The sequence below is a fragment of the Xiphophorus hellerii genome, chromosome 1, assembly GCF_003331165.1.
Source record: "Xiphophorus hellerii strain 12219 chromosome 1, Xiphophorus_hellerii-4.1, whole genome shotgun sequence".
Classification (NCBI taxonomy): domain Eukaryota; kingdom Metazoa; phylum Chordata; class Actinopteri; order Cyprinodontiformes; family Poeciliidae; genus Xiphophorus; species Xiphophorus hellerii.
Window position 1 is genome coordinate 4800220 of NC_045672.1, and position 14435 is coordinate 4814654.

Here is a 14435-nt window from a genome sequence, read left to right on the forward strand (position 1 = left end):
TAAATCATTTTACGTTTTTTAAAAATGTCGAGCTTTCGTTTAATCAAGGATATGTGAAGATAGCTGCTTCCTCTCCGGACTTTTATTTTGAAAAACAAGACAGGTGATGCATGATGAAACAAGGAGGGAAAAAAGTCAGACTTAACAGCCTGATCTTAATTTTATATTTTGTAATTAAGTCAAACAAGATTTTAAAAAGCATTCCGATTAACGCTGATTTATTTATTTATTTTTTCAAATCAGCATTCACATGTCTGACACTTTCTCTATGGTAACAAGAAAGAGCCCTGATATTTGGTTTTCCTCATGTAAAAGTTAGAGAATTAAAAGCCAGGTATGGTTATATATTAGCGTTTAAATCTCCTGTTATTTATTTATTTATTTATTTTGTATAATTAGAAACATCTAAGTTCTTCTTCCTTTACTCTGCATTAATTCAACACCCCATGTGTCTGATGAAAGGATCGAAGTAACCAGAATAATGGTTGTTTATCTCTGGATTTTCTTTGTGAATAATTATGACTTACTTGTAGCGAAAAGTACTTCTGCCACTTTGCTACGCTGCCCTCCAGGCGTCAGGTTAGTCAGAAACACAGGAAAATGGTGCATCCAGTGGACCTTCACAATAAAAGCAGGGAAGCTATCCAATTCTTTATAACGAGGTTTACTTTAAGACTTTATTTGTCATCTTTACTCTGCCGCTTATCTTGTTTTGTAATATTCAGAATAAATTTGAATATTTTTGATTTATTTGGTGATTTAATTTACTGAAATAAATGGGGGGGGGGGGGGGGGTCAGTATTATTCTGTTTTATTTCATGGATCTATAGTTAAACTAGTAAGATATATTCCAATTATATGCAGAACCAAGGCTCCCAATCTGTTTTAGGTTTTCAGACTGAGATGACCAGACTAGCTAGTGATGCTAAAAGGCAAGACAGAATCAATAAAATCAGAATAAATCGCTTTCACAGGAGTTCAATCTGAATTCATTTCCTCTCGTTAAAGACAAAGGAAGCTATCTTGCTACAACATGGAGCTGGTTCATCAAAATACTATTTCCTACCCAGAATGGGTACATAAACACCATGGGAACACTTTTAATTAGACAAGATATGAGAAACTGTCTGATTTTTTTGAGAAACTGTCTGATGATTTTTTTTTCTATTTTGCATATGGAAATTGATCTCAATCTGTCTGCAGAGCAATGCTGTTTACATACAAAATGTGTGTTAAATTTCTTCTTAGGGATCACATCATTATTTTTATATATTTTTTTATTAATATGTCCTGTCTGGTGCTGTGTTACAGAATTGTTGTCTGAGTGCCAAATCAAAAACAGAAACAAGAAGCTACATATATATATATATATATATATACAGTATATATACTATATGACAAACCTCCCACCTCATTGCGCCTTTGACATGAGGTAGGAAAAGGATGAAAGCAAGGATATAAAGGAATGACACAACAGCTGAAGAATATTTCCTCCGTATCCTTTTCTTTTTGTGTGTTTTTCATTAAAATTGTGAAATGAAGTGCCAAATTTTTCCAGACTTCAACTATTTTGAAGTCCGAAGCGGAAGTGGTTTGAATGCATTGTAGCTCTCCTTACGTTGATTGCAGCGAGAGAGAGAGAGAGAGAGAGAGAGAGAGAGAGAGATCCAGCAGGAAAGGAGCGACCAAGCAGGCTGAAGGGCTGCACTAAGAGCGCACCGGGTCCTTGGGCAGCAGGAAGACGCACACCGCTGACATGGGAGTCGAGATCGAGACAGTCACGCCGGGAGACGGTAAGAGCCGCCGCACAGGAGGGGTGGAGAGGGAATGTAGGAGAGCCCGTCTGTCCGCTCTCCTCCTGTCTAATTCCGCTGCAGGACGCAGAAATCACCGCCTGTTCTGCACGGTTCCAACTGAGCGCCTCTCTGCTTCCTCCACAGGAAGGACCTTCCCCAAAAAAGGCCAGACGTGTGTGGTGCATTACGTGGGTGAGTTGGGGAAGGAGATGAAACTTGTTCCTTTTTCTGCCCCCTTCTCTGGAGATTGCTCTGAGACGAGCTGGGTGACTGCTGCGGGCAACTGTCTCTGCACCCCAAATAAAACCCTGGCTCAGAATAGTTCTATCCTGGAAGCACCGCGGTCAGAAATGATCGGGACCCACAGACACGCTGCGAGGCACAACTGGCATGTTCCTGCCTCACATCTACAGCAGCTGCGGCTTGACTTCCAGCCACACATGTCCCTGGGACTGGTTTTCCTACGAGATATTGCAGGAAAAAGTCCCCCAAAGCGCGTCATGATCGGTGCTCTGGATTCCACACTGCGCTTCAGTAAAAAAATAAAATAAAAAAAGCATTCAGGTCATCATCTGTCTGCTCTGGATACAACAATAATACTCATAAACAGCGAGTATGATGAATCCCGCCTCAGGATTTCCCCAGAAAGCTAGACAGACAGCCAGACTTTAAATCCTGTCTGATTTCCAGCCTGGTTCCGTCTTTTGTTGGAGTTTCTTCGGGGTCGAGGGGCGGGGTGGTGGGGGGTCAGTGGCAGTTGAGCTGAGCGGATTAGAATCGTCTGGGAGGCTGGAATAATGGCAGCCCCGCTTGTATTGTTGTTCATTTAATATTTTTCAGCAGACACGCACATGAAAGCAGATTCCCTCCCAACCTCATCAGCATCGCCTCAGCCAGTCCTTCCCTCTGGAGCCGGTCATCCTCCTCACGGATATGAAGCATAAAATTGATTGTCAATTGTTGCATAAAAGGGATTGTTTTTATGGTTTGCAAAAAAGGAAAGTCATGAATTTCAAAATGTACCGACTAGTGTGAAAATTGTTATTATTATTATTACTATTATTGGTATTGTTGCTATTTAAAATGTAAATAGTTTTGTGCTCCTTGTCCTTTGCTTGTGTTATATAACTTTAGAAATATGGTGACTAGGGTGTTTTTACACCGGGGAACTCGGTTTGATTGGGGTCCAAAATTGCATCTTTTGGTACATTTTGGGCTGGTGCAGCTTTCACACTGCACTATTTCAAAGATCCTTCTCTTCCCCTCGCCTGTGGTGGCGCTGCACCAAGATCCACTAAAGAAAACGACAAGAAAACAATGGAAGAAGAAACTGAGCGCAACTTCCTTCTCCATGAAATTAAAAACAACAAAAGTGGAGTGATGTCTGATTTTAGCGGTTGTAGGGTTTCCTGTTTCGTCGTTGATAAAAAGACCACAAGTCATTTCTCCCACAGTCGCAAGACATGCACATTTGTTTTGGTTGTATTTATCCAGGATGCCTCGCGCTAAAGTTCGCTTCCCATGTTTCCGGTCCGCTTGCATTCATATATGCATTCCAACCGTACCAGAGTTCACTTCAACAGAACTGAAACCTAGGTTTGTAGGCAAACAAGTTTGCTTTGTTGATCCGCATCAGAGTTCAATTGCACATCAGATTTTTGAGGTGTTTGGAGTGGCCGGGCTGTGTGCAGGCGTTCGCATCGTGTGCTTGTGCTCTCATTTGCTTTTTGGGGTGGACTTCTCTTCTCGCCCTGAGAGTGGGAGGTTTATCATATCTCTATTGGAATGTTGGGTATACACTGGTTGGGGGTGGCCTATTGGGGGGGTTCATGTTAGAGGACTGTGGAGGGTGGGGGCACATAGAGTTGGACCTCTGTTGGGGCTGATCTGGTTGACTGGCACGTTTGGACTGTGAACCTTTTTTGCAACTGTGTCTGGATGGGGTCGTTGTCTGAACCGGGGTATTTTGGACCGTACCAACCTCTAGTCTGGACTGATGGACCACTGCACTACTGCAGGAACTCGGGCAGTCTGCTTGGCTCCATCCCAGACTGAAGAGAAGCACCTCCTGAGTTTGGGTGCTAGTTGCCCCTCAGGGGTATCGTTACCTGGACCTAGGAGTACAAAGTGTGTATCGGGAGTGCTAGTGGGTGTATGGCATCCATTTCTGTGTGTGTTTACATTGGGTGAATGGGTGTGGATGTCTGTGCGAGGATGGGAACATGTGATTGTGTCTGCCTGTTTATCTGCCAGGTTTGGTCTTGGGGTGTTCCCTCTCCTGAATCATCTATGTGCCTTCTTCCCCCCTGCCACACTTCCTTCTGGTGGCTGGTGCCTCTGCCTGCCAGTGCATTGGTGATTTTCGCTGTCTGGGGTTGGGTGTTTGGGTAGATTCCTTTTCTAGTGACTGCTTGGCACAACCTGGGCATACTAGCTGTTGGGGGCTTGTGTCTTGGTGTTCATGGCTGGATATGCTGCACATCCAGCCAACAGCATATCCAGTTGTTGGTGGAAACTGTGGGCAGGCCACTTAGGCGTCTGCATTGTGGCTACAGGGGGTTCCTCTGGGACTCAGTGCTCCTTTCTGGAAGGGAGGTGCAGTTGTCCCTGTGGTGGTGCTCTCGGGTCTCTGTGCTTTGGATGTCTGGGCTCCAATTTCCCTCATGTCTGCCTCGGTTGGGTCTGTTGTTCTCCACACATGCTAGTGAGCATTCTTATGGGGAAACCTTATATACACAAACATGCTCACACATACACAGTTGTTTTCATTCAGGTGTTTTCAGATACATTTATTTTTGGGATGTGGTTGCCACTAAATACATCTTGTATTAACTAGAACCGTGTGCTTTTCGGTGATGTTGTATTTTTTAAAATATATATAAGCATATATCGTTGGTTGCTATGGTTTTTTGGTTCTCTGTTGTTGTTTTTTTTTCCTCTGCAGACCTCTGGGTTGTTGTCTTGATTCTCTCTATCCTTCTTTCTCTCTCCAAGCAGTTAGAAGTTGCCATGAACAGGCATGGCTTCCAGCTACAAATCGGACAAGACTGTCAGCCGAAGAAGGGTGTGGCACACAGAAGGATGCAATTGTCCTGTTGGGCAATAATTCAACAGACTCAGGAAGATGCTCAAGTGGAGCATCATAGCTAAAGATGTTTTTCTCTGCTTGTGAAAGTAAATCTGTTGGGAATCGCTGTCTGAGTGCCACACTTTGAAACAGGACGCGTTGGGGAAAAAAAGAGAGAAACTGCAATTCTACTCCACGGTTCCTTGCAAAACTCTTCAAGCCCTTTCCAGATCCAGCTACAATTTCTCTGATGGATTGATGTCTGGGCTTTGACTGGGCCACTCCAGAACATCCATCTTGTTGTCTTCAAACCATTTCTGTGTAGCTTTAGCTCCATGGTCCAGGTCATTGTCTTGCAGGAAAACAACTGTTCACTGAAGCCGTGATCCTCTTGCAGATGGAAACAAATGTGACTAGCCACAGCAAAACCATGAACAAGTCCCCTCGGCCATTTCCAGTTAGTTACAGATTATGAAGGTGTGGATTCAAACACATGGACTGTCAACAGGTATCATTTGGAAAGATGTTCCAGCTATGCCTGGAACTCAGACATCATTTTTAAATACTTAATCAGATGTTATAATTAAAAATTAATCATTTACTCTGCACTTCAGTACCTTTTTATAGAATACATTTTACTCTTAATTGAGCAATTACTAGGACAGTTCATTTTTACTTTTTACTTGAGTAAAAATATACTGAATTAGTGCCACTCTTGCCTGAGTACAATTTTTAGGTGCTCTCCCCAGCTCTGCAGTTACCAAGCATTAACGTTTAGTAGCAGCCCGAGGCAATGCATGCAAGCGTCATTGGTTATTGACGAATTATTAAATACAGCCGTATCTGATTCCCTGCACCACCTTAAATAGTTCTAACCAGTAAGAAGTGTCGATACAGATGCATGTTTGTTTTCTTCTGTGCTTACATTTTGTTGAAAAAAAAACAGACCAAATGTTCAGCATCCAACAATGTAATAATAATTACAAAGCATATTTATGTTTTCGGTAGCTTCAAAAAAGTCTGGTCTGTGTTCACCTGTTGTTAGTTCTTATTTTTTATCCTTGGTTTGAATTTGAGGTGTTTAAACAAGTTGATTCTGATATATCGAGTGCCACCCTTCAGTATATAACTGAACAGCACCCCTTGCTGGTGCCTTTATTCTTATTTCTGATTTTAAGGGTTATTTTAATCAAAAACCAAACAAAAAAACTAATATGAAAGTCCTGGTTTTGCAGAACATTCCAAAAGTGAAAGGTAAATGTCTTTGTTGTAAACATAGTCACATCGTTTCTTTCTGTAAACGTTGGATTTTCTTTCTCTTAAATTCCCAGTTTGTTGCATCGCCTCTGTTTATTGTGGCAGCTTGTGTTCTTTGAGACATGGACTTCACTGATGGAAAAGCAATATTCTCCATCAATCAGGTTACAGCATTCTCTACCACAGCTGAGGGATGAACTCTGTAAGATACAGCTAACCTTTTATTTTGTTTAAACACAGATTTTTGCTACAGTAGCCTGGCCATTTCCTTGCTATGCAATCCTCCTTGATTCTCATTTCCCTCAAATGCTCCGTCTGGAACTTCTCACATTGAGTTTGATTTATCAGAATGAATTGAGCAACTAAAGTTGGAGTATGATGAATATTTAAGACATTGTATTGTTGGCAAAAATGTTGCGGCCCCTCTTATTGATAGATACCTCTCTCCACCTGGCACTTCTCTCATCGCAGTTTATAGCACAGGCTATTTCTAGTAAGCGTTATAATGTAGCTTCTTCACGATCAAGTTGACACATTTCATACATCACTGCCAAACATTAGCGGTTGGCTAAAATTGGTTCCAGTTGTTTGAAGCGTCAACAGAGTCCATGCCTCAAGCAAGCAACTGTTTCTCAATAATCAAGGGTCCAGACTCTCTGTACGAACTAAAGAGTAGGACTTGGAGGCTTTTACCAGGCTGGCGCTACAGAGCTCCATTTGCAAAAACAACAGTCTGACAGCAGTCAGAGTGCCCACATCAGAATTAGGCATATTTGCAGTAATCCAACCTCCTCTGAACTGAATTCAGGTTCCTTGTTTGTGGGCACAGTCTTGGCCAATAAAGCTGATTATGATCTACTTATCTTAGATTAGGTCCAGTGGGGAAACCCAGACACTCCTTTACCCAGCAACACTCTGCAGCTAGTTCTGGGAGCTTTTTGGTGCAGTGCCACCATAAGCGAGGGGGGGAAAAAAGGGTTTTCAAAGGGTTTGGGTCATTTGACAGTGCAGAGGGTGAAAGAGAACAGCAGCAGCTGGAAATATAACAAATGTTGCAATTTTGGTTCTCAATCGAACCGAATCAACTGGACTATCAGGTGTGAAAACATCCTAAAAGTCACTGACCAAGTGCCCAAACTGGTTGTTAGAATGTTTTTTTTGCTTTCCAGTATGACTGTACATATATCAGGACGTTGACTAGCAGATTGGAGGGGAATCAGATACGGTAACATTAGCCTGCTTGCTTCAACATTATGTAACTTGCAGTAAGGCCTAATTTTAGTCTTTCACCACAAGGCATTTCTGTTTAGAAGACGGCTTATGTTCTCCTTATTTCTTTTTTTTTTTCCAAGGAGTATCACCCAGTCTGCAGGATTTCCTTTCTTATCCATTTTTCTGACAGAATACAAAGCAGCCCTGACATTTTACATGAAACAGGATATTCTATTAAAAAGCCAGCCCTTTATTTTCCCCATGCAGTGTGAGGATCTCTTTGAAGTGATCCTTCTGCAGGAAAACAGTCAGTGTGATGCTATGGTTATCAGTGTATTGTGCTGTTGGCTGATGAAATGGAGGGGAGGGGAGGGGGGGGGCCTCATGATGCTTGGATCGAACCTTTTGGCTCTTCTGGATAATTCCATTAGGCTGCTATCAGGCTGTCCAGCAGCGGAGAGGAGTCCCACTCAGCTGGCTGGATTAAAGGTTGCATCCCTCCCAATAAGATGAGCAAAGCTGCACCCACACAGACACATCACGCCGTGCACACCCACATCTTGTTGGTGCTAATGGCTCTAAAAGCCTGGCTGTGAATTATTTTTGGAAGGCGGCTTCCTTGGAGGTTGATGCATGGGTTTTCCTGACGCCGCCCACAGACGGCTGCGGTTGCTGCACAGAAGGCACAAAGTTCATTTATTTTTCTGCCAAAAAGCAAAGATAACAGCATCAACCCATCAAGGAAAATGTATTTTATCTCTAATAGTAGTTTTGATAACCACAGTGTGGTCACGAAGCAGAAGTAGTGCAAAGATTGAAGCAATGTTTGCAGTGGTTGACAACGCTTACTAAAAATGCACCAGAAAATCTGCCCCAGTTTCCTTCATTTTGGGTGACATGCGAACTGCCGTAGCTTAAATGTGAAGCGAACCTTCTGCACCGATCTTCTCTACAACTTCACCGCTGTATAGCTTTTACAGTTAAACTTACTGAAACGAGTACAATATTTTAAATCGTGCATAACAAAGCGCATAAAATTTCTTTGCCAGACAATGGAATTATAATTGTAAAAAGAGAAAGCAGCTACAACTTACAGGGAACTGAGATTTTCAAAACACTTTTGAGTCAGAATGGTGACAATGGAAAGATTTACTTCAATTAAAGGGGTCAGTTTATGGGTCACTCTTTACAGTGAGATAAAACAATATAAATCTCTTTCTCTTCTAAAAGAAATTTGAAAATTATTATGACGCAGCAATATGGTAATGAATCAGCTGATGTGTTGCTGTGTAATTTTTGAAATATGTTTGTGTTAGTCTTCTGAACTGAATAGCAAATTTTCCTATGTGAGTAGGGACCAGATATAGGTTTATGCTTCTTTCTGCTTCTTTTCATTTTTGATTTCTTTTAGGTGTTACGTGAACTGTTCGTATTTATTATTGAGTGAATGAAATTAAGAATGAAATGAAATGAAGTAAAGCGACTTTTTGCTTCAAAAAACTGGAACCTACAGATCAGGTTTTTATAAGTTCTGCTATTGGCCAGAAAACTGCAATAAAAGTGGTGTACCGCTAACACTTAGCTGGAACGACTTAAGATGGTTTTACTGTATGTATTATGCATCATATTACTATTATTAATATTGTCATATTTTAGCTAATCAGAATACTAGACTTGGAAATTTTCAATCGGTTACACCCAATTTCTTTGAAGGAATACATAAATATAACATGCTATAAAAACTCTACAAACTGGCTGCCTGTCTAACAGCTCTGTTCCTCTCCGCTTTTTCCAAAGGCTCCCTGACGGATGGACGGAAGTTCGACTCATCCCGCGACAGGGACAAGCCTTTCCGGTTTAAGCTCGGCAAACAGGAAGTGATCCGAGGGTGGGAGGAAGGAGTGGGGCAGGTAGGCTGAAGGGTGTTAATAACAGTATTATTAAACAGCATGTTTGTTCGACAAGAAGAAAACTACTTTTGGGAGTCGTTAGAAAACAACTACATGGACTGAAACAGAAAGCCTTTGGAAAAGCCCAATCTTTAAAGCTGCAGTATGTATTTTTTTCTTTCTCAAAATCAGAACAGCAGAATCTTTCTCAAAATTAATTTTCTAAAACATATCTCCAAGGAACTTCAGATAAGTCTGTAGACAAACTCATAAAAGAAATCATAACCAAACCTTATTTTATCTGTTTAGCAAATAAATTTTAGATTAAAAAAATATTGACAAATGACAACAATTCTACGTCTAATTGAAACACAATTGTTCTTAATATTCACCCTGACTTTTTTGTTTTTTAATGAAATTCTTCTCCGTAATTCATCAGTTTTCTTTCATTGCAAATGACTTCTAGAAGGAGTTGATTATAGGCTTAGTACAGAGCCAATGCTGTTGTGAGCTCTACTAAATCATAAAATTTTAAAGCAATGTAAGAAATATTTCATTAGTTGGATGAGAATAGGCTCAGATGCAGCTACAACTCAAGTAGCCTTCTTCTGGGGAATGTAGAATTACCTATTCAACACTGAATATTTGTATCTAATTGTCATTATTTTTGTAGAAATCTGTTTCCACTTTGACATTAAAGGGATTTTCTTCTCAAAACATGGCAAATTTAGTTCATTGCGGTTTATTTGTAAAAGCAACAAACCGAAAAAAAGGATAAGATATCCCAAGTGGGTGAATGTTTGTGGGGTTTTTTTTTATATGCGCTGCACTAGGAATCCCATGAAAGGTTGTGTTTTGTTCCTGTTGATAACATTTATCTTTTGAAATACGTGAAGTTATTAGTGTTTGGTCAGAAACATTTCATAAGCTACACTCTCTGTTAACTGAAAAAGGCTTGATTTTTTATTTTTTTTCCCCTCTGGGATGTTGATGGCTGCTGCGTGAGCTGCTGAGAGTAATAACAGTGGAACTGATGTAGTAAAAGTGAAACATCATTAACAATTCTAGATGCTCCCCCCCACCCTGCCATGTCTCCTGCGAGATATTGCATTATGAGCAGCTCTGCAAACCCATTATCTCTCCTCTCTGTGTGCCTCCTCCTGCTCTCTCCAGATGAGTGTGGGTCAGAGGGCCAAGCTGATCTGCTCGCCGGACTTCGCTTACGGAAACAAGGGCCACCCGGGCATCATCCCCCCCAACGCCACGCTCATCTTTGACGTGGAGCTGCTCAGTTTGGAGTGAAGGCGAGCCGCCGCCTGTTTGTTGCGTAAGTCGCTTACAGAAGCAACTTACGCAATAGCTATCAGATGGTAGCGATAGCCACCATCCGATAGCGACGCATGATGCCGCTCTGATCTCGGTGCGATCAGCCAAAGCATTTTGACATTTTTGTCAAATGAAATAAATAAAAACGGTAATTAATGGGGAAAAACTGCACACCGTGCATTCATAAAACTAAAACATACTGAAATTATGCGTATTACGTCCTACGTTTTTTTTGTGTTTATGAATCTATTTACTGGCGTTTTGATCTGATGTGAAATGTATGTTTTTCCCGTTCCCTCACACAAACAGTTTACGTCTGCCGTCGGCAAATTACGGCACTGCGTACTCCTCCTGGTGGCACCTACGCTGGTCTGCAAAATGTCAAGAACAAAAGTTGTGAGAAAACACCATTCAGTTTGTGGTTCCATAATAACTGAATACATTTTTTGAAAATTATATTTTCTGTTGCGTATTTGTCACGCAATTGACGTATAAACAATCACAATACGATACTTTGACCTTTTTGAATCCTCCACCTAAAATTTAACCAAAGCGCGAAAAAACTAATAAAGACTGAAACTGAGACTAAACAATATTTAACCAATGATAACTAATGAAACCTAGCAAACACACTTTAAAAACTAATTAAAACTAACTGACTTAGACAAGCAAAAATTCACAACTAAATAAAATTTAAGTGTAATGAAAAACCCAAAACTATTGTAACCCTGGTGCCAACTCTGATCCTGTTAGCGGCCAAAACTCTACGGATTGGAACTAGAAGTATTGGGAGAATGGATGTTGACTCTACAGAGGCTGTGTGTGTATGCTCTTGCATTGTATACCTGATGGTGTTTTAATTATGTTTTATAAAGTGTTAATTATGTTTTATATAGTGTTTTGATTATGTTTTTATGTATTTCTTTCTCTTATAAAATTTTTACCTACTGGGTCGGGGACCATAGATGATTAAATAAAAGTAGCACCTATATTATACCCCGGACCAGTGCATTTATCCATTTACAATAAATAGTAAATTGTGAGACTGCAAAAAAGTGCAACATTGTCACCGAGGCTGATGGATCTTGTTCTATTTTATGGTATGATTAGGTTCAGGACTTTGACACGTAAATTTCTATTAATTAGTAACATACATAGATTTAAAAATGTTCAACTCAGTTAATTGTTTATATATACAGTACAGACCAAAAGTTTGGACACACCTTTCTAATTCAATGGGTTTTCTTTATTTTCATGACTATTTATAAGGCAAGAAATCCCACTTATTAACCTGACAGGGCACACCTATGAAGTGAAAACCATTTCAGGTGACTACCTCTTGAAGCTCATCAAGAAAATGCAGAGTGTGTGCAAAGCAGTAATCACAGCAAAAGGTTGCTACTTTGAAGAAACTAGAATATAAGGGGTATTTTCAGTTGTTTTACACTTTTTTGTTTAGTGCATATTTCCACATGTGTTATTCATAGTTTTGATGCCTTCAGTGTGAATCTACAATGTCAATAGTCATGAAAATAAAGGAAACTCATTGAATTAAAAGGTGTGTCCAAACTTTTGGTCTGTACTGTACATACAAAAGTTCTGTCCAAAACCTTTATATTCACTGTTTCTGGTACGCCAATAAATCTGACGCACAAGCGACATCCGCTAACAGCGGACGACGAAGCCGCTTCTCTCGGTCCACTGCTGGTTAATCTTGGCTCCATAATGATTTGATGGGATGATGCAAAAATTACGGCTGTGTTCAAGTTGTGCTAAAAGGAGTTAGCTTATCAGTAAAGCTATTCAAATAGCACCTCAATGCTAAACATGCCGCAGTAGCACAGACGTCCCCTAATCAAACGCCCTCTGACCTCTGTTGAATTAGCTCAGCCACTTGAAATGGGGTGAATATTTTATGCAATCACTTATTTTGTTACATATTTTTATTTAATTCTTTTTATTTTGTATAAATCAGTATTCAATTTTTAATTTTTTTGTAAAAACAATTCTCCTTTTTGTCATCCTCACAGTTAACTTTGCACCTGGGCGACCCGAAGAGAAGCTTGGAAAGTCTGCGCATGATTCTTTCAATTCAATGTTTTCATCAAACCGTCTGTTTTTGTTATTTTTTGTTTTTCACTCGTCCTCCATTTTGAAATACTTCTTTTCAATCCTACATTTTTTAAAAGTCTTGAATTGTTACTTTTTTTTAAAGAAAGTGTTTTGTTTTTTTTTATTTCTTAGCATTCTGTTTGTGTGTAAACACAGTGAATTGGGTGTATGATATGCCATTGAATCACTAAGCAGCAAGGTTCAGCTTTTATGAGCCAGTGTGTTCTGGTATTATAAAATTCTGCAGCTTTTTATATTATATTATATTATATTATATTAGACAGAAAAAGTGAGCACACATTTAGGATTTTAAAGGCTTGAATCGTATTAGTTTTGCCTGAGTTCTAATAAAAGGTCACACTTAAAACTGAGATTTCTGCAGAAACAAAAACCCTGTGTTATTATTTCTGTTAAAGAAGAGTGGGAAGAGTAATTGGTGGGAATGTTAAACCAGGCTTAGTTCTAGATACTTCTCGTGTGGCTAAATATGGTTAGTACCTTGCCCTGTGTGCATGCTAAAAATCTGATGGCATTCATTTGCATCCTTCCTTTCTCTTTAAACCCCATCTAAAGCCATACCTAAGCACTGCACAAGGAGGACTGTGGCAATGCACAGGAATAATTGGAACAGAAATTAGTCTGAGATGCTTGAAACTTCCAAAAGGTGGGCAGGGATCTTAACTCTTGACACTTTGTGTAATAACTTGAATTATGCATTTTCTTTGATGCCAAGTGTCTCTCTCTGAGAAAATACAGAAACTGTCCTTTTTAGAATTACTGTTAATAATGCGCCACGCCGCCCCAGCGGATGTTGGAGTGGAGGTGTGCTGTGAAGGAAAAAAAAAAAAAGCCAACATCATCCGAGTGTTTTTTCTACCTAAACTAGTTTTAAATGGAGTCTAAATGAATGACTTGTGCTGGCCTGGCTCTCTGACACTGACCACGGCTGTCCGTGTTACGTGCTTGCCATGCTGCAAGCGGCAGACCGTCTGTACTGTGTAGTTTTACGTGCTGAGATGTTACTGTGTGCAGGCTAAACCAATGATGTATTTAAAATAAAATAAAATACCCTCCAACTGCCTGCAGTGTTCATTTCATTGTTACTTGATTTCTCATTTTTCCACAAAGAAAGAAAAAGAAAACGGCTGATGATTAAACATAAACCAGCGTAACCGAAGTGGTTACGCTTGTTTTTCACTTGTTATCCAATTATCTTTTCAAACATACATAACACTTTAAAATATGACCATTCTGTATGAAATGAGACGGACCTAATAATGAAATAAGCAAGTAAACTTTTCACTGAATTATGAATTGAAGACAAAGTGGAAATTTTCCCCCATGCACTATAAAATTGCATAATTGTAGAAAACGTGTTGCACAATTTTGTTTGAACAACTATATACATTTATTTATTTTTACTTTTTTAATGCATAACCATAACAACAAGGTTGTTTTTCTGTCTGGAAGCAGCTGATTATAATCTCAAAAATTGAAATAATAATACTTGAGCTGTGTCGCCAAATCCCAATGAGAAGAGAGAGAAGGAGGAAGTTTAAACCATTTCTTCAATCAATCATAATAAGCAACACCAGCATCTCTCAGCCCGGCGTTCTAATCATACAGACATAGATTTAAAGAGCAAAAGCAAATGAGGTGAATTATCAGCGCCTGCTAACACTTGATGGAGTCAAACAGGAAGTGTGGCCTCTGCTGGCCGGATGCTGAGCTGTTATGTCATGACAGTCACAAGACTATTATACAGCAGCAGTCTTC

At 39.9% G+C, this 14435-nt stretch overlaps 1 protein-coding gene across 2 annotated transcripts; it reads left to right on the forward strand.

Moving 5' to 3' along the window:
* Window positions 1-1622: 1622 nt before the first annotated feature.
* Window positions 1623-13736, forward strand: fkbp1ab (FKBP prolyl isomerase 1Ab). Of its 2 annotated transcripts, none has more exons than XM_032569294.1 (5): window positions 1623-1793; window positions 1941-1988; window positions 9130-9242; window positions 10395-10525; window positions 12578-13736. In XM_032569294.1, exons 1-4 carry the CDS (start codon window positions 1757-1759, stop codon window positions 10521-10523), a joined length of 327 nt encoding a protein of 108 aa, XP_032425185.1. In that variant the 5' UTR covers window positions 1623-1756; the 3' UTR covers window positions 10524-10525; window positions 12578-13736. The 2 variants fall into 2 exon arrangements, with proteins under 2 accessions (XP_032425185.1, XP_032425175.1); XM_032569284.1 differs by having other exon boundaries at window positions 1629-1793; window positions 10395-10548.
* The last annotated feature ends 699 nt before the right edge of the window (window positions 13737-14435 follow it).